This window comes from Danio aesculapii, chromosome 24 (assembly GCF_903798145.1).
Source record: "Danio aesculapii chromosome 24, fDanAes4.1, whole genome shotgun sequence".
NCBI classification, from domain to species: domain Eukaryota; kingdom Metazoa; phylum Chordata; class Actinopteri; order Cypriniformes; family Danionidae; genus Danio; species Danio aesculapii.
The window spans coordinates 4319604-4342191 of NC_079458.1; the positions used below are offsets into that span (position 1 = coordinate 4319604).

A 22588-nucleotide genomic window follows, 5' to 3' on the forward strand; every position below is an offset into this window, starting at 1 on the left:
CATGTAATTAAACAATAGATTTCACTGATGGACCTAAAAAATTATAAAAATGTGTAAAAGTAAAAGATAACGAAGTTGCCGTCTTTCTAAAGTCATTTTTGCCCATGAATATCTTGGTATCTCAGGTGAAAAAAAATCATTGAATAAACAGTGAACTGAATACATTTTTGATGTAAAATACTGCTTAAATGGGATGAAGAACATTTGATTTTGTTATAACGGTAAATGTTGTTTAATGTATTACTGAAAACCAGAGCTGACAATAACAGAGTCGACATTTTCCACCATTTGGTGCTTTAGCTAAAGATGTCTCAAACCAGACACCACACAACATGTCTAATGGCCCGTTTCCACTGAGTGTTACAGTGTGGTACGGTATGGCTTTTATGGCCATTTCCACTGTCAAAAAGCGTACCAAACCAAAAAGAAGAGCAGATTTTACCCTGTGCCCCGTAGTTTTTTACAAGCCAGCCTAAAGCGCGAGCAGTTTAGCTTTCTTGCTTGCACTCGCCGTGCGTCTATATCTTAAATAACAAACTTCTTGAGCTCATGATAATAATGTGCGCTTTATTATTGACGTGCTTTAGAAACCCGATCCTGTCAGAAACTGACAAATGCGAGAGTGAAGCGCGGAAAAACAAAGGAGAAGCCGGAAAAAAAGGAGCACGTTATTTTTTTCAGCAAACATCATCAAATCGCCATGTCCAACTGTTATTATCACCTTTTGGACTAATATGAACTCAGAATGATGGAATTACTGTCTAACAGAAGCTACATGTGATGCTGAAGATTACAGACACAGATGAGAGGTTTACACTGACTGTAGGCTATATTTTGTGTTGTTTTTGAACCTAAATAAGGACTAAATGTCTGCTGTGTGTAGTTCTTCTGTAGTTGGTAACATATCGGAGACTGTAAGGGGCTGTATGTGTTTATATATGTTGCATTTATTTATTTATTTATTTAATATAATCGCAGACGTTACATTACAGTAGGCTGTTTTGCACCGTCATTGATCTGCAGTTATAATTAACTCATGTTTATAGGAAGGTTAGTAATAAATATTTCTACACAAGTATTTATGTGTATAAAGCATCTGTTTTGTGAGAAGTGCTTCTCATATGATATGTAAGCGACCCGTACAGCTTTACTCTAGATATTTTCTCAAGCAAAAATGACGTCGACTGAAACTGTCATACACCACGCCCACCAAAAGCGTACCCTTAGTGGAAACGCAAGCCTGATAAAGGTGACCCGTACCAACCCGAACCATACCGTACTGTACCAGTCAGTGGAAACAAGCCATAAAACACAATTTTATGTATTTTTTATCATATTATTGCATTTAAAAAGTGAATGAAAGATTGGCTGAAATATCACAATAACAGAGTTGACAATTCACCTACTATTAGTAAATTCTAAAAATGTTATATAAATTAATGAGAATAATAATGAAAGATCACTTGATGCAAGTCACTTTTTCTATCAGTGCTTTACAAATTGTAAAACAACTCGGATGTAAGAGAGTTGACCAGAATGTAGGAAAACCGACACAATTTTTTAAACATTGCTAAAGTTATAAATAATACAGAAAATAGATGTTTCATGCAAATGTGTAATTAACTTAGCAAACACAAAAAGATGATAATTAGTCTTAAAAAATGCATGATTAGCTGAAAGTATGGTTCAGGAGGCAGAGACAGTCAAAAATAGCTGTAGTTGGAGTCTTTACGTTGATATTTTCAATACAAAATGTCCCTAAATACACAAACAAACATTTATTTTTATTGATAACTTTATATAATGTGTGCTATTATTAAAACTGTTTCTATAAAGTTAATCCTATAAAATCTAGGAGATGCAAAATGTACCTGCAATTCTAAAAATCACCTATACATATTAACAAAATTTAATATTTAAGCTGGTGAAGTTTATGTCTCTATTGCTATATTACATTATGGCTCTATATATTGCTCAAATTAAACTTGCTTCTGTCAGTCAGTTGCATTTGTTTAATAAAGTTCAGATTCCAAGTCATGTTTGACTATGCTGAGAGATATTTGTAAAACATGCATTATTTCACATTATATAGCTCTTAAATACAGGGTATATACTGCTATAGTAAACTAAATACTGTACTATGTTGTGATTGCTGGGAAAATCCTCTCCATTTTGTTCTCACGTCATTCCTTTGTTCCCACTGACATTCTTTTTTATCAGCATAACTGAACTATTGTACTTATACAAACTAGATTTTTACATATGAGTGGGAATTTACTGGGCAAAACTCAAAGCTGACTGGCTGAGTGTGCTTCTGTGTCATTGCTGGGGTGTTTTGATTGGTTGAGTGTTGCTAAAGAGTTACTGGGGAGTTATGAGCTGTCAGTATGTTGCTGTAGGGTTGCTGGGGTGTTTTGAGTTGTCAGTAGGTTGCTGTAGGGTTGCTGGGGTGTTTTGAGCTGTCAGTATGTTGCTGTAGGGTTGCTGGGGTGTTTTGAGCTGTCAGTATGTTGCTGTAGGGTTGCTGGGGTGTTTTCAGTTGTCAGTATGTTGCTGTAGGGTTGCTGGGGTGTTTTGAGCTGTCACTATGTTGCTGTAGGGTTGCTGGGGTGTTTTGAGTTGTCAGTATGTTGCTGTAGGGTTGCTGGGGTGTTTTGAGCTGTCAGTATGTTGCTGTAGGGTTGTTGGGGTGTTTTCAGTTGTCAGTATGTTGCTGTAGGGTTGCTGGGGTGTTTTCAGTTGTCAGTATGTTGCTTTGTGGTTGCTGGGGTGTTTTGATTGGTTGTAGTTCTGTAGCAACACACACTTAACTACTTAAAACACCCTAATGACACACAAACTAAATAATTCTGTATCATTACTGGGGTGTTTTAATTGGTTGAGTGTGTAGCTAAATAATACTGGAGTGTTATAAGCTGTCAGTATGTTGCTATATGGTTGCTGGGATGTTTCGATTGGTTGAGTATGTCCCTAAAGCGTTACTAATGTGTTATGAGCTGTCAGTAAGTTGCTGTATGGTTACTGGGGTGTTTTTATTGGTTGATTGTGTGCCACTAAAGAGTTACTGGTGTGTTTTGATCTGCCAGTATGTTGCTGTGTAGTTACTGGGGTGTTTTGATTGGTTAGGTGTGTTGCTTAATGCCTAGTTCACACTATAGGATTTCAAACATCGGCAGATCGCTGTGCTGTTCACACTACATGACTTGATTGTGTTTTTTAATCTCTGTGGTGTTCCCACTACGTAAAAGAGGGGGGTCACACACTACAAGATCTGACAACAACTAGTTCCCCAACAGCTCAGTCAAGCTACCAAACCACAGCCAATGAAATGTTGAGGGAGGACTCGTTAGAAAAAGCTGAACACAGCTTGTGTGCTGATGACATCACTGACAGCGTTTCAAGCTTTCAAGGAAGCATTTAAAACCATTGTCAATCAGCATATGCATCAGTGGATTAATCGCTCCTCTGCAAGGTTAGAGTGGATTGATACACAGAGTTTTTAATTTTTGTAATTTAATAACTTTTTGAAATAAAACTAACATATTTATAACACCCTGACGTTTCCTGAATATCTGTGTATTTCTTTCTAAAATTGTTATTTTTTTAAATTACAAAACAGTAAAGAACTGAGCATTTCTACCTTTAATTACCATATCGGTCAAAATGACTGCATGCATGTCTGCTACTTTTTGCTGTGACTTTAAATATGCATGCATTTTTTTGCCTGGCAACTTCCTGCTAACATATACATAACTCTCTGATAGCAAAACATAAATTTACTTCAGATATATCTTTCAAAACAGCATATTCTGTGCAGGGAAATGGCTCCTGTTTGAAAATGAAAAGCGAGGCCCAGAGCTTTGCGTCTTCTAGTATCCTAACTACATATTTATAGGCTGTATTACCAAAAAAGATACTATTTTTCAGGGTAATGAGCTCATAAAATATGATGACAGACATTCAGAGCTTAATTTTAATATCTCAATAGAAGCTTTGAATGTAAATATGATGTGACAATATGACATTTTATATGAGAACAGTCAGAATCAGCAGTATGGTAATTCTAATAGTCACAGAATTCTAGTTCCCCTGTTAATATAGCCTACTCTCATGTTCGTGTTAACGCAGAATGAAGCGAGTGCATCGATGCCCATTCTGGCCAATCACAGAAGTTTCTGTTGATCTCCTGAGCACACGGGCATTCAGCTCATGCTGATATGCTCTCTCATTGGCTGCAGCTCGTCACTACATCTGACCGCACGTGGGGTCGAGTCGGCCGACTGCTCTGGAATATTCAGCATGCTAGATATTGGATTTCAGTCTGCGAGGTGTCGGCGACGCTTCAGCGAGCCTCTTTGAAGCATTGTTCAGTAGTTCACACATAAAAACTGGTGAGCGCCGAGCACCCGCAGATTTCTTCGCGATCACAGCCCGATCTGTCGGCGAGCTCATTAACTTCCAAATCGGGCTCAAATCAGGCTTAAAATCCTGTAGTGTGAACTAGGCTTAAGAGTTACTGGGGTGCTGTGAGCTGTCAGTATGCTGCTGTGTGGTTGCTGGGGTGTTTTGATCTGCCAGTATGTTGCTATGTGGTTGCTGGGGTGTTTTGATTGGTTGAGTGTGTTGCTTAAAAGTTAGTGGGGTGTTATGAGGTGTCAGTATGTTGCTTTGTGGTTGCTGGGGTGTTTTGATTGGTTGGGTGTGTTGCTTAAAAGTTACTGGGGTGTTATGACGTGTCAGTATGTTGCTTTGTGGTTGCTGGGGTGTTTTGATTGGTTGGGTGTGTTGCTTAAAAGTTACTGGGGTGTTATGAGCTGTAAATATGTTGCTGTGTGGTTGCTGAGGTGTTTTTATTGGTTGAGTGTGTTGTTTAAGACTTACTGGGGTGTTATGAGTTGTCAATATGTTGCTGTGTGGTTGCTGGTGTGTTTCGAGGATTGAGTGTTTGTCGCTAAAGAGTTACTGGGGTGTTGTGAGCTGTCAGTGTGTTGCTGGGCTGTTTTGAGTATGTTGCTGTGTGGTTGCTGGGGAGTTTTGATTGGTTGAGTGTGTGTCGCTAAAGAGTTGCTGGGGTGTTTTGAGTTTGATTGGTTGTATGCTTGTTACTTTTCAATTGCTCTGGGTGTTTTGAGTGTTAGTGTGCTGCTATGCCGTTGCTATGGTATGTCAAAAGACCCAACGGCTAAGCCTCTATTTAATTTTACATTAATGAAAATCACAAACAGCACACGGTTCCGCTTAACATGATATGATATATGATATGATATGATATGATATGATATGATATGATATGATATGATATGATATGATATGATATGAAGAACCATTCACATCTCAAACAGTGCAACGCACACAATTAAGTTGTTTAGATCACTTAAGTATAACCTTATAATCTTAAGTATGAACAACAATAAGGATGCTTGATATGGTGAATAAAAACATAAATTCTCACACTGTAACTATGTAATCACAAGCAAGCCACAACATGTGGTGTTAGTTGAGAAGCTCACTACATGCACAAGATACAAACGCTGCAGATGAACCACTAACCAACGCAAAGACTTCAGCTTGTAAAGTGTTCCAAATCTGATCGATATCCTTCATAAAACAAACCTTTAACTTTATAGAAGAGCTCAAGAAGTCTTGCAGGAGAGTCTTCGTTCTATTCTGGGTACTGCTGTGCTGTAACTGAGTGACACAGAACAGCTGTTTTGCTCTGAACACTGTATGAGTTCACAGAGTACACGAGGTATAGACTTATAGAGGGATAAATGAACACAGTTGGCACGATTCAACTCTGACAGCCGTGGTTGCCAGAAATCCACTTATAGGTGCTGTGTTTTATGTAACTCTTTTAAATCATAAAAACACCATAAAATGTTTCCAGATATTTCAGAAACATGCTTAGTGAACATACTTTTTTATCTGAAAAACAATGTTCAGATATTCTGCTGTGAAAATATGTGTTCAGTGTTGAAATATTTGTCTTTGTTTTGATCTGTAACTCCGCCCACTGCCAGCTTACCCAATTATATTTCAGCATCCAGGGTTGCCTTGGTGGTAAACAGCATACTATATTTCAGTCTCAATGTATGTTGACGCAGCCAAAAATGCAATCTCTGACCAACAGTAGCAGCCTCCGAAATGAGATGCAAAGTTATAAAAATCATCAACATGAGGTGATTTTAATATTGCAAATATACAACATAGGCTCATCTGAAAACATAGCCCTATATACATTTCTAGAGATCGCAAATTATGTAGCCAGAGGTACGTAAGGCTGTATTTTGTCTTTTAAACAAACTCTACGGGGCAGCTTTCCTGCTGTTACCAGTTTGCCCAGTAGCTCGCCAAGTACGTTGGTGGACTTGAGATGCAAAAAGGAGTTGACCACGTAGATGTGGTTTGAGTCTGGCGAAGAACAGTTCCAGACAGCAGGTAAGATGAAAACAAAAGCCAAAAAATAAAATAAACAAGTAAATAACAGGGTGAGAATGTGGTAAAATCTGAAAATGTGGTAAAAAATCAGGTGCGAGCTTTTCTTTTTCAGGACTGCTATTTAAAACTATAGGTTGGATTTAGGGAAATGGGTGGTCGGTTCAATTGGTGCTTTTGAAAACACTATTGGTTGGGTTTAGGGAAGGAGAAGGAGGGTCAGTCTATCAGTCAGTCAGTCAGTTGGTCTCTGGTGGATTTATGTGAGAAGAGCAAGTGTTAATGGCACTCGCTAGAGAAATTTGAGATCTGAAAAGCGTACACAGCGGCCTCTAGTGGATTCACAAAAACTGCTACAAAAAGCTCCTGTGACATATTTGGCACTCTCCAGAAATGTATATAGGGGTACGTTTTCAGAATGAGCCTGGGTTGCAAATAATTCAAACATTACAAACATAAACATTAGCTGAAATCTAACAGTGTAAGGCTCGATTGTCAGTCACTCTTGTTCTTGTTTGTGTCGTCAATCTGGCAACGTGTGTGTGTGTGTGTGTGTGTGTGTGTGCGTGTGTGTGTGTGTGTGTGAGTCTTGTCATATCTTGTATTTTGAATTTAGACTGCAATACCTAGTTCACCCACTAGATGTCAACTCTGCATACTGTATTTTTTAAAGATTTGTTACAAATATTTTATGCATTTATAATGGTTAACACTATCAGGCAAGGAACCATAAATGGTAACTTAATTTACTTTAATATATATTTATATATTTATTCTAAATGCTCAAAAGTCTTGTAATAACCTCCAGTTACACTCCTTACACTCCATACTTTTAAGAGTATTTCAGTGAGTGCCCTATAAAGCCTTAACAACAATTGAGTGCATAATAGAAGAAATATATACAATATTATATCTTTTAATGTTTCATGTATGGTTAATGGCTATGTATGGCTAATGCCGTGTTTTTTTTTTTCTATATTTGCTCATACTTTATACTAAAAACAAATCATTATCTGTACCAACAACAGTTCCTACATGCTACATCCTGTACACAATTCAATGTAATAGTTTTAATTTATCATGTTTTTTATATATAGTGCAATGAGGGACAGCAAGAATGCATGCAAACATTGAGTATTCGAAGTGTAGGAGTGTGTGTGAGTGTCTGAAAAATGGTTGCATAATGTCTGCTGTGCAGCACACATACAAACAGAGCCTGTGCAAAACAAAGCATGAACTGTTAGAGGCCTTATGAGCAAAACAACAGACGCTCATTGAGCAATGATTGCTGGCACTCCAGAAAAGATGAGCAGTTTTTTGTAGTAAAAAATTATTAAAGTATTACATCTTGCCATAAACACAAAATGAATGCAGAATGCAAAATTCTTCTTATGAATGATCTTGAGACAAATTATTTCAATTTCTGAAAAGAATCAAACAAAATGTGGTTCATGGGGTAAATGTGTTGGTGCTCTTTGGGTAAGGGATTCATAAAGATATAGAAAAAATATCAGTCCAAGGCACAAGTCATATACTTACGCGTTTCAGCAAACTTGCCTTCATCAGGGTGACAATATTCAGGTGTGTCTGGATTTTATTTGGACACTCAGTATATTAAATAGTATATTTAACAACTAAACACTCAATATATTAAATAATAAATAGTACATGTATATCTGAATGCGAGAGACTTTTGCATAAGCTGAGAACTGATTAGTGTATGTATGTATATACACTACCTGACAAAAGTCTTGTCGTCGATCCCAGTTGTAAGAGCGACTAAGAACAAATAATAATTTGACTTCTAGTTGATCATTTGAAAAAGTGGCAGAAGGTTGATTTTTCCCATGGATCATCTGTTGAACTGCATCCCAATCATCACAAATACTGCAGACGACCTACTGGAACCAACATGGACCCAAGATTCTCAGAGTAATCAGTCAAGTTTGGTGAAGGAAAAATCATGGTTTGGGGTTACATTCAGTATGGGGGTGTGCGAGAGATCTGCAGAGTGGATGGCAACATCAACAGCCTGAGGTATCAAGACATTTGTGCTGCCCATTACATTACAAACAACAGGAGAGGGCACATTCTTCAGCAGGATAGCGCTCCTCATTCTTCAGCCTCCACATCAAAGATCCTGAAGGCAAAGAAAGCCAAGGTGCTCTAGGATTGGCAAGCCCAGTCACCAGACATGAACATTATTGAGCATGTCTGGGGTAAGATGAAGGAGGAGGCATTGAAGATGAATCCAAAGACTCTTGATGAACTCTGGGAGTCCTGCAAGAACGCTTTCTTTGCCATTCCAGATGACTTTATTAATCAGTGATTTGAGTCTGCAGAGATGTATGGATGCAGTCCTCCACTTTTGTCAGGTAATGTATGTTCAATTGAACTGACAAAATTCTTCTTAGAAATCACTAGCCATCATCCAATTAGATAACACAAAAGCCTGTCAGTTTGTTCTCAAGTAAATATTTGACAACTTTTCAAGAGCTTCTCGTGAAATGCTTTACTTTTTTTTAAGTAAAATATTGAAAGAAAATTGATGCAATGTCAGTTTGGTTGCAAAGTATGTTTTTAGTACTTTTGTCCAAGATGTGTAAATACTGCTCAGAAACTCCAGTGTCATGTAATTCTGAATATTGGTATGGTTTATTTGAAAAGTTCTTAAGTTTCTACGACTTAAATTTGTTAGTTATTGTCCCCAAAATAAATTTTTTGAACCCAGACAATCTATACTGTCATTTTGTATGTGAAGCTGTATGATGTGTTGAGACTTAGAAATTCATTACTGTATACTAAAAAAGATTTTTTTTAAAACAAATATAGTGAGTAAGCACAGACTACAACACAATCATTGTAGGGTGAGGTTGGGTAAATTAATTACTAATTATAGTACATTATTAAAATTGTATTTTTCGAATACTTTGTCTGAAAATCCATATATTCAATAGAAATTACACTCTAATTTTAATTTGAGTCAGTCAGAAACTTTTAATAAAAATAAAAACACATACATGCCATACATGCAGTCAGAATTATTATTTAAAAAAAAAAAATTCTCCCAAACAGAGCAAGGAAATTTTCGCAGTGTGTCTGATAATATTTTTTCTTCTGGAGAAAGTCTCATTTGTTTTATTTCAGCTAGAATAAATACAGTTTTTAATTTTTTAAACACCATTTTAAGGTCAAAATTATTAGCCCCTTTAAGCTATATTTTTTTCGATAGTCTACAGAACAAACCATCGTTATACAATAACTTGCCTAACTACCCTAACCTGCCTAGTTAACCTAATTAACCTAGTTAAGCCTTTAAATATCACTTTAAGCTGTATAGAAGTGTCTTGAAAAATATCTAGTCAAATATTATTTACTGTCATCATGACAAAGATAAAATAAACTCCGTTTTCAAAGATGGGTTATTAAAACTATTTTGTTGAAAAAAAATCTTCTCTCCGTTAAAGAGAAATTGGGGAAAAAAATAAACAGGGGGGCTAAAAATTAAAATTCAGGGGGCTAATATTTCTGACTTCAACTATATATATATATATATATATATATATATATATATATATATATATATATATATATATATATATATATATATATATATATATATATATATATATAAAAGCTCTGCTTGTGTTCATGTTTTCATGTACTAATTCCTCACTCAATAATTTTTTTCTTAAGCATACATCCTGATAAATGTAACCTCCATAGAAATATAGAATTATTCAGCAAAATATACTTGTATAATACAAATACAATTAATCTGCTTCTCTGAAATGATTTATACAAAACTGTTAAATCCATGTACAGCATTTCAGGCAAGTACATTATAAGTGACTGTAATTAAATGACCTGAATCACTAACTTTGTAGGTAATTACATAAAACACTGAACCCAATAAGGTATATGCAGAAGGACTTTTAATTTGTCTGTAACCTGGGTCAAACGCTTCCAGTGAACTGTATGCAGTTACAAAATTGTCGTGTTTAAGGTTTGTTTCCTTTAAAAATCAACTATCTTCACTGCCTGATTGATATACAATTTAAAGATTGTACAAGAAGCACTGCATTAAATAATATTTTTTCCCACCATGTCTTTAAGATATGAACATTTATTTTACCCCAGTATTTTCAATAAAGTTTCTGCACTAGCCTGTGTGCATGTAAACCACTTTTGATGTTGTTTTACAGCTGAACAACAAAACGAATGCTGAAGTCTATTTAACTGATAATAGTTTAATTACATTACAGCATCGATGCTGTAAAAGGAACCGAATATAACATTTTTAAGTCACATTAACTGTTCACCGGACATTTATCGGTATGGGAAGAAACACTAGCTGTGCATATACCCTATTTGCTACCACATCACCAAAACTACAACCCCAACAACAGCTAAAGCAAATAAACCTAATATAAATAATAATAATAATAATAACAATTTTTATTTAACCAGGTAAATCAATTGAGAACCAGTTGTTTAAAATGACGACCTGACCAAGAGGCAGCATAAAAAGCAGAAAAGGAGACAAGACAATAAGAGTTGACTTAAATGCAGATAATAACATATAAAAAACAAGTACAGTGATCTTGGACCGTTAACTGAACTGAATTTTTAAAGGATGAGAATGGGATAAAAGGACCAAGCTTTAAGGTCTTCTGCTGATAACTGTAAAGGAGTATGGGTTAGGGTTAGGGGAAGAGTATGAAACTGAAAAGACAATAGTGACCAAAAGAAGTCAAATATATCAAGATAGGAGATGAAAGTGAAGATTAAGGAAACTGATTTCCTGTACCTGTTCTGTTTTCGGTACCCAACAGCCACTTCCAGCGTCATGGTGCTTTCAGCATCTCTTGCTCTCAGAGACAAACGCTCCACACACACTCACAGAAGCACAGACGCTGCGGAGGCTCAATCCCTCTTTCATCCCCTTAACACTGAGTCCTCTGTTTGAGTTCACTCTCGCTTTTTTCACTTCTCATGTCTGTAAAGTGACATTTAGCTTCATCTCAGCCAGAAGGACAGGAAAATCACTGATCAAATCGTACTTACCAAATGTATGTCAGCTCTGGCTGTTACCAATAAAGATAACATTAACATAGAGTTTGTTATTTTCTTTTATTCTCAGATGTAGAACAAACAACAAACTGCAAACATAGAAAAGAAACAAATAAAATATTACTAATTAATCAAAGCTGTTTCACTTAATAGCTAACACATGCCAGTATAGTCAACATTTCAGTGTAATAACCATATTCAGAGCATATGAGCTTCTAGATTAGTTACCTAAACACAAAACACTCCCTAATACAACAAAAAATATCCCCAGACAATTATCACTAAATACATGAAGCAAAAAGGAGTGTAGTTTAGCATTAATCAGCTAATAATCACATTAGGCGCTTAGGCGCTAACTTTACTTAGCGATCTCAAACAGACTGTTCAAACTTTACAACAGTGATACAAAAACGAAGATTAAACTTTCTTACCACACTGGGAACAGGAAAATCAGTTTTACGGGTTATCTGTGCACACCAACATTAATCACTCGCTGAGCATAGAGTGGGGGAACTATGACGTCACCTTGTAGGCTATTGGCCTGTTTCCACTGAGTGGTACAGTACGGTTTGGTACACTTTTATGGCCGTTTCCACTGTCAAAAAGCGTACTGAACTGTACCGTACCACTTTTTCGGCACCCTTTCGAAAGGGTACCAAACACGAGAAAGGGTACCAAAAGGCGGAGCCACACGCGCAGCTGAACGCTATTGGTTTACAGAGATACGTCATTCGCTTACGCAACAAGCCAGAATGAAAACAAAAAAAACGCAATATTTGAAAAACACAGCCGAGAGATTATAGCGGAATTATAAATGCATATAATAACGAGCCATGGTCGATCTGGACTCAAACAAACCTTGTCGTCGTCTTGATGAACAGCCACAAAGCCAAAAAGAAGAGCAGATTTACCCTGTGCCCCGTAGTTTTTTTACGAGCCAGTCTGAAGCGCGAGCGGTTTCGCTTTCTTCCTTGCGCTCGCACGCGTCTAACATTATATCTGAAATAACAAACTTCTTGAGCTGATGATAATAACCTGCGCTTGATTATTGACGTGCTTTTGAAACCCGATCCTGTCAGACACTGACAAACGCGAGAGTGAAGCGCGAAAAAACAAAGGAGAAGCCGGAAAAAAGGAGCACATTATTTATTCAGCAGACATGAACAAAATGCCATGATTATCTAACTTATTATCTTCACATTTTGGACTATTATGAACTGGGAATGACAGAATTACTCTCTAATAATCAGCTGAGGTGAAGTGACGGCGACCAGCGAGACCTAGCTGTCACTCAAGTGGCCACGCCCTTAATTATGCAAACTTAATATAACCTAATATAAAGGAAATGGATGAGTTATAAAAAAATTCACCCCCCTCACAGTTGTCATGGAGGGTAATAATAGCTATATGAACCAAAATCGTTCTTTGTACCAGGCTGTAAACACATTTTTTTCTGCTGTAAAGTTGGCCATTCTAACAGTGGGCTCAATTGCACTTTGCTCTATTATGGAGCCAGGACTAGCGGAATTTTGATGAATTGCAGTTTCAGTTACTTCCGTATTGGCTTCCCGAGGGAGAGCGGGAGGTTGCCGCTTGGGGAGAACCAAACAGCTCATATTTCCCAGATTTAAAAAGTTATAATAAATAATATGAATATTTTGAGCTGAAACTGTACAGACACATTCTGGAGACACAAAATGTATTATATTCTGAAGACTCTTAAAGCTGTTTAGGCTTATTTAGATAAGAGGATAGAATAATAAAGACAGCAGACGAGGTTGTTAGTTAGCTGGAGTTTCTCTTGTTCTACACTCCATGTACATAGTGGTTCACAGTAAACACAAGTACAGAGCACCGCCTTGTGGTGTACATCAGAATACATCACACAAAACATTTATATTAAATCTTGAAAAAAATGGTTCAAGTTGGTGCCCTTTAATGTCAAGCCCTGGTCGTACCCATATGTGGTTCGCCCCTGCCTAGATCGTGTGGCCTGGATTGTGTGTCCTGAAACGTGTTTGGGTCTGCAGCTGGATATTACAGAGAGATTTTACAGGTTTTCAGCTTTTTTCAAAATATCATCTTTTATGTTCAACAAAATAATGAAATAAATTGATTGAACATGTTTTGTTTTTTTTTTACTCATTATTAATTTTTTTTGCCCTCCAATACAATCATATTATATTTAAAGTGAAAGAATAAAAGCACAACTAAAATAGATTTATTTTTTTCTCAGCCGTTTTTGCTCACATTAACCAAGGGTGCCAATAATTTTGACCACAATTGTAATTGACTTCACTAATAATACTTTAGTAATAATCAGCCTTGCTAATATTTCTAGCTATGACTGTCTGCTAATAATTGGTTATTTTGTCTGAACATCAAAACACTAATGATAAAAACACAAGTTGTGGAAAATGAATACATTAATGTAAACGTACTATGTGTGGTATAATCTATATAGTGAAGCTACATATTAATGATACACAGTTTGAATCATTCATATACTGTTTCTGTCCAATAGAGGGCACTGTGTGACTAGAGCTAAAGTTGAGAGGTGACAGGAGTTTGTGTGCTGATAACTCACACTACAAAATAAGAAATACGACACTATGGTCACAGTCCAGCAGTATATTTTCTTATATTAAGAGGAGAACATATATAGTCTTTTTCTAAACTGCATGTAATGAATGCCATAAGACATTTCTGGTTGGCCCGAACTGGCCTGCCTCCATGAATCTGGCCTGCCCCTTTCATCACGCCGCCACTCCCACCCCCCGTCCTTCACTTCATGATCACTCTGATCACGCACGTGCCCCAGTAAAAATCTCCAGTTCCCCAGTAAACGCTTTTGAGATATGATTTACTTCATATGCAAGTGTATTTATTAAGAGTGGTAATTCCGAAATCAAGATGCTATTTTCTGTGTGCAACCGAACTAACGCAGGTGAAAGCAATGTGTTTAATCAAAAAGCAATCTGAAGCATCTCCGCGTGTACACAGAGAACACACGCGCCTCTCGCACGCGCTGCTCTTTTGCCGGTGGGAGTCCCGGTTGTTAACATGCGCGCCAAAAAAGCAGGCTACTTGCTTGTCACGCGCCGCTCATGCATTGTAAAACCGGCGGAACAGCCTTTTTTGTTCAGCTAGTCGACAAAACTAAAGTTTAAACAATATGACGGTGATCTTACCAAGCATGCCTCCTGATAGATTTTTTTGTATGAAGCAAAAAGGATGGATGAGGAGTCAGGGAGGTAAAACTTTATAAACCTAGACTGTGTCAAGTCTAAGAGAACAAATAATTCTATAACACATCTTTTTTTATTTAATTTTTTTTGTATTTTATTGAAATGTCTATAGAATTTCATTCAAATTAAATTAATATTTATGCAAAAGATTTCTTAAATGGTCTTAGCATCACTCCAGTTGTGTCTAAACATTGTTTTCCAGTTACATTTAAGATTATTTAGAATAATAATTGTATAATAACAAGAATACTTTTATTTATAATAAATATTTATTTAAAATATATAAATATATATATTATTTTGTGCCCCAGTAGAGCCCCAGTGCCCCAGTAGAGCTTTATGTCTAGCAACGCCCCTGTGTTGGAGTCTTGAATCTGAGGTCAATGTATCATGTAAACAATGTCAGGTGAATGTACTCTAGGTTTACAGTATATATAGCTCAACTGATCTTCTCTCGGGTATGACCTGCTGAATGTTGTAAGTATTTTCTTCTTAAACCTTATATGTCCTTTAAAAATTTGAAGCATTTAAAAAAAAATTTTATAGAATTTGACATTTTGTTAGTATAAAACACCAAAAACTCTTTTTTTCTAGTTGACTAGTCTGTTTTGTCTGCTTCACTGTTACTAATAAGACACATGTAATTAGCTATTAATTATTTGAGATTTTGTTTGTGTAAATGCATATTTTAAACAGTTATGTACTCCTTTTATACTTGATGCGATTTAATCTAACAAAGAAGTCGTGAAGAACAAATCTACCAAACTAAGAATAATGTTGAGTCTCTCCATATTTACCAGATGCATGGATGCTTAATTTAATGGTATAACTTTTTAAAAAACATTTAAAATAAATAAATACATACACAAATAAACAACTTGAATGTAACCTGTGTCATCCTCTAAATACAGCAGCATCTAAAAGTGGAAAACCCCACACATTTCAGGGCATGCCAACACTTTCCTAGTATCCCAAAAACCCTTCACACCCTGAGGGTTAAAGAGATAATTCAGCCAAAAAATTACATTTTGTCTCCATTTATTAATGCTTCTAAACTTTTATGAGCTTCTTTCTTTCTTCAATGGCTGTTCTTTTCCCCAGCTTTCTTCAGAATATCTTGTTTTGTTAAAAGTTTTGAACCATTTAAGTGTGAGTAAATAGTCATGAAATGTTTATTTTGGGGTGAAAGCAACTCAAAATAGGTTTGGAACAAGTGGAGGATGAGTAAATGATGACAGATGATGGATGAACTATCCCTTTAAGTTTTGTAAAGTGTGTACATTATATACTGTCCTATTTGCTGACAGATGGATTTACAGTTATTAGTTAAACTGCAGTAATTTTGTTTCTCTTCAGACTCGGAGCAAGATGCTGGTTTTATTTGTTTGTCTGCTCTCTGTGACGATAGCGGCTGCCGACGGTACCATTTTTCTTAAACCATGTATATATATTTTATTTTTTCCATATCCTTTTTCAAACAGTTTATTTTGGTCTTGTCTTGCAGTGGGTCTCGGTGGTAAAACGCTTCTGTTCCCGACCGTTACTGACACCATTTATGTTAAACTCAGTCCAGAAAAGTCCCTGGGTCTGTCAGCGTTTACTCTCTGCATGCGTGTGGCGACGGTGCTGCCGGTCAATAGGGAGATTATCCTGTTCGCCTACCGCACACCTAAAATTGATGAGCTCAATGTGTGGAGAGAGAAAGATGGCCGTTTCTCCTTGTATATTCAGTCTAGTAAGGAAGCAGCTTTTTTCCGTCTTCCTCCTCTCTCCATCTTTCAGACTCACCTGTGCGTCTCCTGGGAGTCTGCGACTGGTCTTACTGCTTTTTGGGTGGACGGACGTCGCAGTTTGTACCAAGTCTACAGGAAAGGTTACTCAATTCGTCCTGGCGGCACCGTCCTGCTCGGACAAGACCCTGATTCCTATGTAGGTTCCTTTGAAATAGATCAGAGCTTTGTGGGAGAATTTACAGATCTGCAAATGTGGGACTATGTTCTGTCCAGCACTCAGATTAAAGCGGTGTACAATAACCAGGATAATCGTGTGAAGGGAAATGTGTTTGACTGGAACTCCATCAAATATGATGTTATTGGAAATGTGCTTGTGGCTCCAGATAACTGACTGGATCAGCTGTAATGTTCACCTTGTTCAAGATTAATCAAACAATAAAAAGTCTGAGCCTTTCAGCTGCAGTTTGTGTGTAAAACATGGATACTCTAAATGTTGAAAGTGTTTAGTTCAACACAATCTCACGGCAATTCGTAACTTTTTGATTTGGAGGCTAATTCGTATGAATTCGTACGATCTAATTCGTAAAATTAAATACGATTTGCTCATCCGCTAAATTCGGTTGGGTTTAGGGGTGGGGTTAGATGCCACGCCTCCTTTTTAAAATTTACAATTTCGTACGACTAAACTCGTACGAATTCGTACGAATTAGCCACTAAACTGTCAAAATGTAAAATACTTGCGTTTTCTCATGAGATCAGGCTGGTTTAGTTAGACATGTCTGCATATGTCCTCTATCATTTTATATGTATTTGTGTGTGTTTGTGTGTTTGTGTGTTTGTGTGTGTGTGCGTGTGTGCGTGTGCGTGTGTGCGTGCGTGCGTGCGTGCGTGCGTGCGTGCGTTTGTACTGTATGTGTATGTGTTCATATGTATAAGAATGTCGCTGGTTTAAGTCTTGGCTGGGTCAGTTGGCATTTGTGTGTGTGTGTATAAAATATATAGTGTCCCAGTATGTATATATATATATGTGTGTATGTGTGTGAATGAGAGTGTATGGGTATTTGCCCACTGGAATGGGTTGCAGTTGGAAGGGCATCCGCTGCGTAAAACATATGCTGGATAAGTTGGCGGTTCATTTCGCTGTGGCAACCCCAGATTAATAAAGGGACTAAGCTGAAAAGGAAATGAACGAATGAACTTGCATATGACACAGTAGGATGTGGTCACCACCACGATGTGGATCACCATTACTGCAGTGGTTGACGTTAATTTAATTGCACATAAGTTTACTACAGCCCGTGATAAGCAAATAAACACTTTATGTTGTCATATTTTCATTGACCGAGCTGGGAAAAAAATCGCATCAGTTTATCTTAATAATTTTAGATATAATTGTAATCTATAATTATTATTATCTATAATAATCTTAAATTATCTTTTTTTATTAGCCACATGATATTCTGTGTGTGCGGTAAATTCTTCATGACCCAGATTACAAATAATAAAATAAAATAACAAGCAAATAGGCTAATTAATGATAATTTAGTTAAGTTTTTTTTTACATAATTATTTTTAGGGGGTTTTACCTTTAATTTGGATAGGATAGCGGAGATTATAGACAGGAAAGTATTGGGAGCAGAAAGAGGGGAAGGGTTGGCAAAGGACCTCAAGCCGGGAATCGAACTCGGGTCGCCATGAGCACAATGGTGCTATATGTCGGCACAGTTAACCACTAGGCTATTGGCGCCGACTTAATTAAGTTTTTAATTAGTGAAAGTTAAGGAATTTAATAGTTCTAGCTTGAAGCCTGCGCATCTCTTTCTCTGTTCGATATGCTGGAGAGGAACAGTCTGCGCAAAAGGAGCGCAGAGTGAGTGACATCAGAACAGCTCTCATCTGATTGGCTGAAAGTTACGAGTTTGTCTGCTTCTGCCAGGACAGTCTCAAAAATACACACACACACGTAACCAGGGGGAGTCGAACGTGAAAGAGGATTTGCATATTCTAATTCAGGATGAAGCTGCCTGTAACGTTAACTGACATTATGCTAGCTCTCTATCCTCGGCCCGTTCTTAATTTTGATTCCGTAAAATGTCCAAGAAACACAGCGAAATTGGACCTCATTAAGTCTCAACCTTTATTACAGCTCATGACGGACATTTCTCAAAGCGGGAATAACAGAAATCTTACCTGAGACGGTGTGTGTGAGCTCGAGTGTCCAGCAGGCGCGCCGTTGTTATCAATGACTCTCGCTTGTTTATTAATGCCTGTGACAGCGGTGACGTAATTTTGACAGTGAAGTGTCACTGTTTGATTCGTAATCAGTACTTCGTGTCCGTGGTGAAACTGTAATTCGTGTTTGTAAAGTACACCCATCGTAAAATTATCAGTCATATACAAACAGACAAAGAAAATGTCTTATCTGTGTCTGTTCTAATCGCAGATTTAGAAATTTTACCCTCGTAAAATTGAGTACGCTTCGTTTTCCTTTACGATTTTATAATTACGGATGCGTGAATTTTATTTACGCACGAAATATTAATGACAGCGATTTTATTCCATACTAAACTAGCTCCATATGAATGGGGAATTAACTTTTCAATCAATTGTAGCCATTTTAGAAGAGAAATATGTTGGATACACTGCTGCCTTCTGGTGGTCATGTGCAGATAGTTCAAGAATAATATCAAAAACATTTTTATTGCTTTGAGTAATTGTAGACTAAGTGTTGCATTCATATAAGGTGCAGTAATGTTGACACCTACATCTCATTATTAGGTCATCATCAGGCGCGGGCAGAGACTTTTTTTTGTTTTTGCTGTTTATGTGCAACATTTGCTGACTAAAGCTGTGGTCACACTGGGCTTTTCTCCACATAGACTTCCATTCATAGGCACGCGAATGCGTCAGACCAGAAACACAGGGTCATGCGTCTAGTTTCGCAGGTTGCTGCCGTGCAAAGATCAAGCTTGGTGAACTCTGACCTGCGAAAATGCATCACATGACTGCGTGAGACCAATCGAGGATCAAAACACGACCTCTCTGGACAGAAATGTAAAACATGGAGCAAATCACTCGCTTTTTTAATGTCTAATCATCTTGTTTAATCCCGCCCCTTTTCGCAGCGCCGTATGACAGAATTTCGCACACACAAACTCTAGTTTAAAACAACATTTCAGATGTTTTACAAAGTGCTCGCTCTGCTGGTTTGTCCATTGCATGCACATTTTCATCATCACAGTAAAACAAAATCACCTCTTTGATGCACATGCTGGAATCTATTTAGTAAATGTGTTTCTATTGAGCATTTATTTTCTTATAGGAAATAAAGTTTATCATACTCAGTAGTGTGCATAAGTTTTTATGCAGATTTTCAACATTGATGAATATCTTGGCATTTCCATTGTTTTGCCAGTAAATGTTGTTTTGACTGTGTTTAACTGTTGTTGACTTGCATTTTATGAATCACCAAGACCGTTTCAGCTAATAATCTTTCTTAATGTTCTACTGAAGATGAAAAAGTCATCTGCATCTTGGATGACCTAAGGGTTAAAAACTGTATGTTTATATTATTATATATTAAATATTTATTTTTTGATGAACTGCCCCTTTAACCAAATGAGACACTGTGAGAACTGCATTACCCATAATTCATGGGTAAAATCAACATCAGATTGTAATTTTACCAACTAATATTTAAATGGCTAAATCCTGTATGTAATTTCCAATGATCCTTCCTTAAACTCATTTGCTATTAAATGTTAAGTATTCAAAGTCCCATGAAATTCGCCATTAGGAGATATAAAACTCATAGAAACATAAAGCTTGTAGTCACTTCAGCTCTAGCTTTATTCCCGTCGCCTCATGCAGTTTCTCAAATATCGACCAATCAAATGCTCTATATCTGACATGCCCCGCCCCCTTCAAGCGGCTTCATTTGCCTCGCTGAGTTCATCCACTCTCACTGGTAGAGCTGTGATAAAACAAATCGCTATTGGCTGTTTTTAAAAGGGGAGGAGCTACATTATCTGCCACAAACTCTTCATGTGTTTCGGTTGAGAATAAGTCTAACGTCGATTAAAAATGCACATCTCAAAGCACTTTCACTGAACTTTTAAACAAAGTCTATAGATAAACAGTTTACTCGCATTATTATAAATGAGGAAAATGCAAAGCTCAGTATAGCCACCACATTGGGCCACCAAAGCGAAGTCCCGCCTACCTGTTGAATTAACCAATCATCAGTCTTTTCAGCAAACCTGAAGCAGCATAAATGGTCAGAAATGAGCGGCATTAGTCATTACGCTGAGTCCGAGCACACACACCTGCTATAGGCCTGCCTTAAATCAGCTGAGTAAAACACCTTCAGTTAAACTGTGCAGTCGCTTCACTCCTCTTCAGACCTGGAGTAAGATGCTGCTTTTGTGTTTCTGTCTGCTCTCTGTGACATTAGCGGCTGCTGAAGGTGCTGTTATTTATTTACATATTTTTAGTGTTTTTCTTTTCTCCATGTCCTTGAGCTTTTATTTTGGTCTTGTCTTGCAGTGGGTCTCGGTGGTAAAACGCTTCTGTTCCCGACCGCTACTGACTCCAGTTATGTTAAACTCAGTCCTAAAAGACCCCTGAGTCTGTCAGCGTTTACTCTCTGCATGCGTGTGGCGACGGTGCTGCCGGCCAAAAGGGAGATTATCCTGTTCGCCTACCGCACACCTGAAGCTGATGAGCTCAATGTGTGGAGAGAGAAAGATGGCCGTTTCTCCTTGTATATTCAGTCTAGTAAGGATGCAGCGTTTTTCCGTCTTCCTCCTCTCTCCACATTTAAGACTCACCTGTGCGTCTCCTGGGAGTCTGCGACTGGTCTTACTGCTTTCTGGGAGGACGGACGTCGCAGTGTGTACCAAATCTACAGGCAAGGTTACTCAATTCGTCCTGGCGGCACCGTCCTGCTCGGACAAGACCCTGATTCATATGTAGGTTCCTTTGATGTCGATCAGAGCTTTGTGGGAGAAACTACAGATCTGCAAATGTGGGACTATGTTCTGTCCAGCACTCAGATTAAAGCGGTGTACTATAACCAGGATAATCGTGTGAAGGGAAATGTGTTTGACTGGAACTCCATCAAATATGATGTTATTGGAAATGTGCTTGTGGCTCCAGATAACTGACTGGATCAGCTGTAATGTGCACAGTGTTCAAGATTAACCAGTTAATAAAACAATTCTGAAAACTACAGCTTCAGTTTATTTATAACATGGACAAATACGAGATGTTAAAAGAGTTTAGTTAAACATGTCTGCATGTGACCTCTTTCTGAATTATTTATGAAATGTTAGTCAAGCCACAATAGGGTTCAAAGATCTCCTAAGGCAGACCAGACCCATTTGAAACAAGCCGTCACAAGAATTTAATCTAATTAGTGTCATTTTAAAATGATGTAAATTGTTAAACATTTCTTTTGTCTTCCATAGCCTTTTTTTTCTCTCTTTTCTTGATTAAAGTTACTTTAATCTACCTTTTTGAGCCTGAAAACACTGTTTGCTCAAACCAAACATGACTTAGCTGGGTAAGAGCCCAAACTGGCTGTGTGCAACATACCTCTGCTTATTTAAATCCTTTTAGATTTTATTTTGAAATCTGAGCATGCAAAAGTCCTGAATTAAGAGGTTTGTAAGTAGTATTTTTCATGTGAAGTCACCATTATATACTGATCTGTGTTTGCTTTAGTTAGTCTCTTAATTCACCCTTAACTTTTCAATCAGTATCAATTGTAGCCATTTTAGAAGAGAAATATGTTGGATACACTGCTGCCTTCTGGTGGTCATGTGCAGATAGTTCAAGAATAATATCAAAAACATTTTTATTGCTTTAATTGTAGACTAAGTGTTGCATTCATATAAGGTGCAGGAATGTTGACACCTACATCTCATTATTAGGTCATCATCAGGCCCGGGCAGAGTCTGATTCACTTTTTTTTTTTTGCGGTTTATGTGCAACATTTGCTGACTAAAACAACATTTCAGATGGTTTACAAAGTGCTCGCTCTGCTGGTTTGTCCACTGCATGCACATTTCCATCATCACAGTAAAATAAAATCACCTC

The 22588-nt window shown here is 37.3% G+C and overlaps 2 protein-coding genes across 6 annotated transcripts in view; one reads left to right on the forward strand and one right to left on the reverse strand.

Annotated features, from left to right (window-relative positions):
* The window catches only part of si:ch211-234p6.5 (pleckstrin homology domain-containing family A member 4), a 46255-nt gene extending 34873 nt beyond the window's left edge, over window positions 1-11382 (reverse strand). The window contains exon 1 of one of the 5 annotated variants that reach the window (XM_056450815.1): window positions 11246-11380. In XM_056450815.1, coding sequence (XP_056306790.1) covers window positions 11246-11286 — 41 coding nt within the window. In that variant the 5' untranslated portion in view covers window positions 11287-11380. The other 4 variants (XM_056450816.1, XM_056450817.1, XM_056450818.1 and 1 more) reach the window with 4 other exon arrangements.
* Window positions 11383-16461: 5079 nt separating this feature from the next.
* Window positions 16462-21719, forward strand: LOC130218850 (C-reactive protein-like). Its single transcript, XM_056451147.1, is given in 4 exon segments — window positions 16462-16501; window positions 16504-16844; window positions 20621-20627; window positions 21035-21719. Coding segments are annotated over 4 exon segments (1008 nt in total). The 3' UTR covers window positions 21655-21719.
* Window positions 21720-22588: the final 869 nt, after the last annotated feature.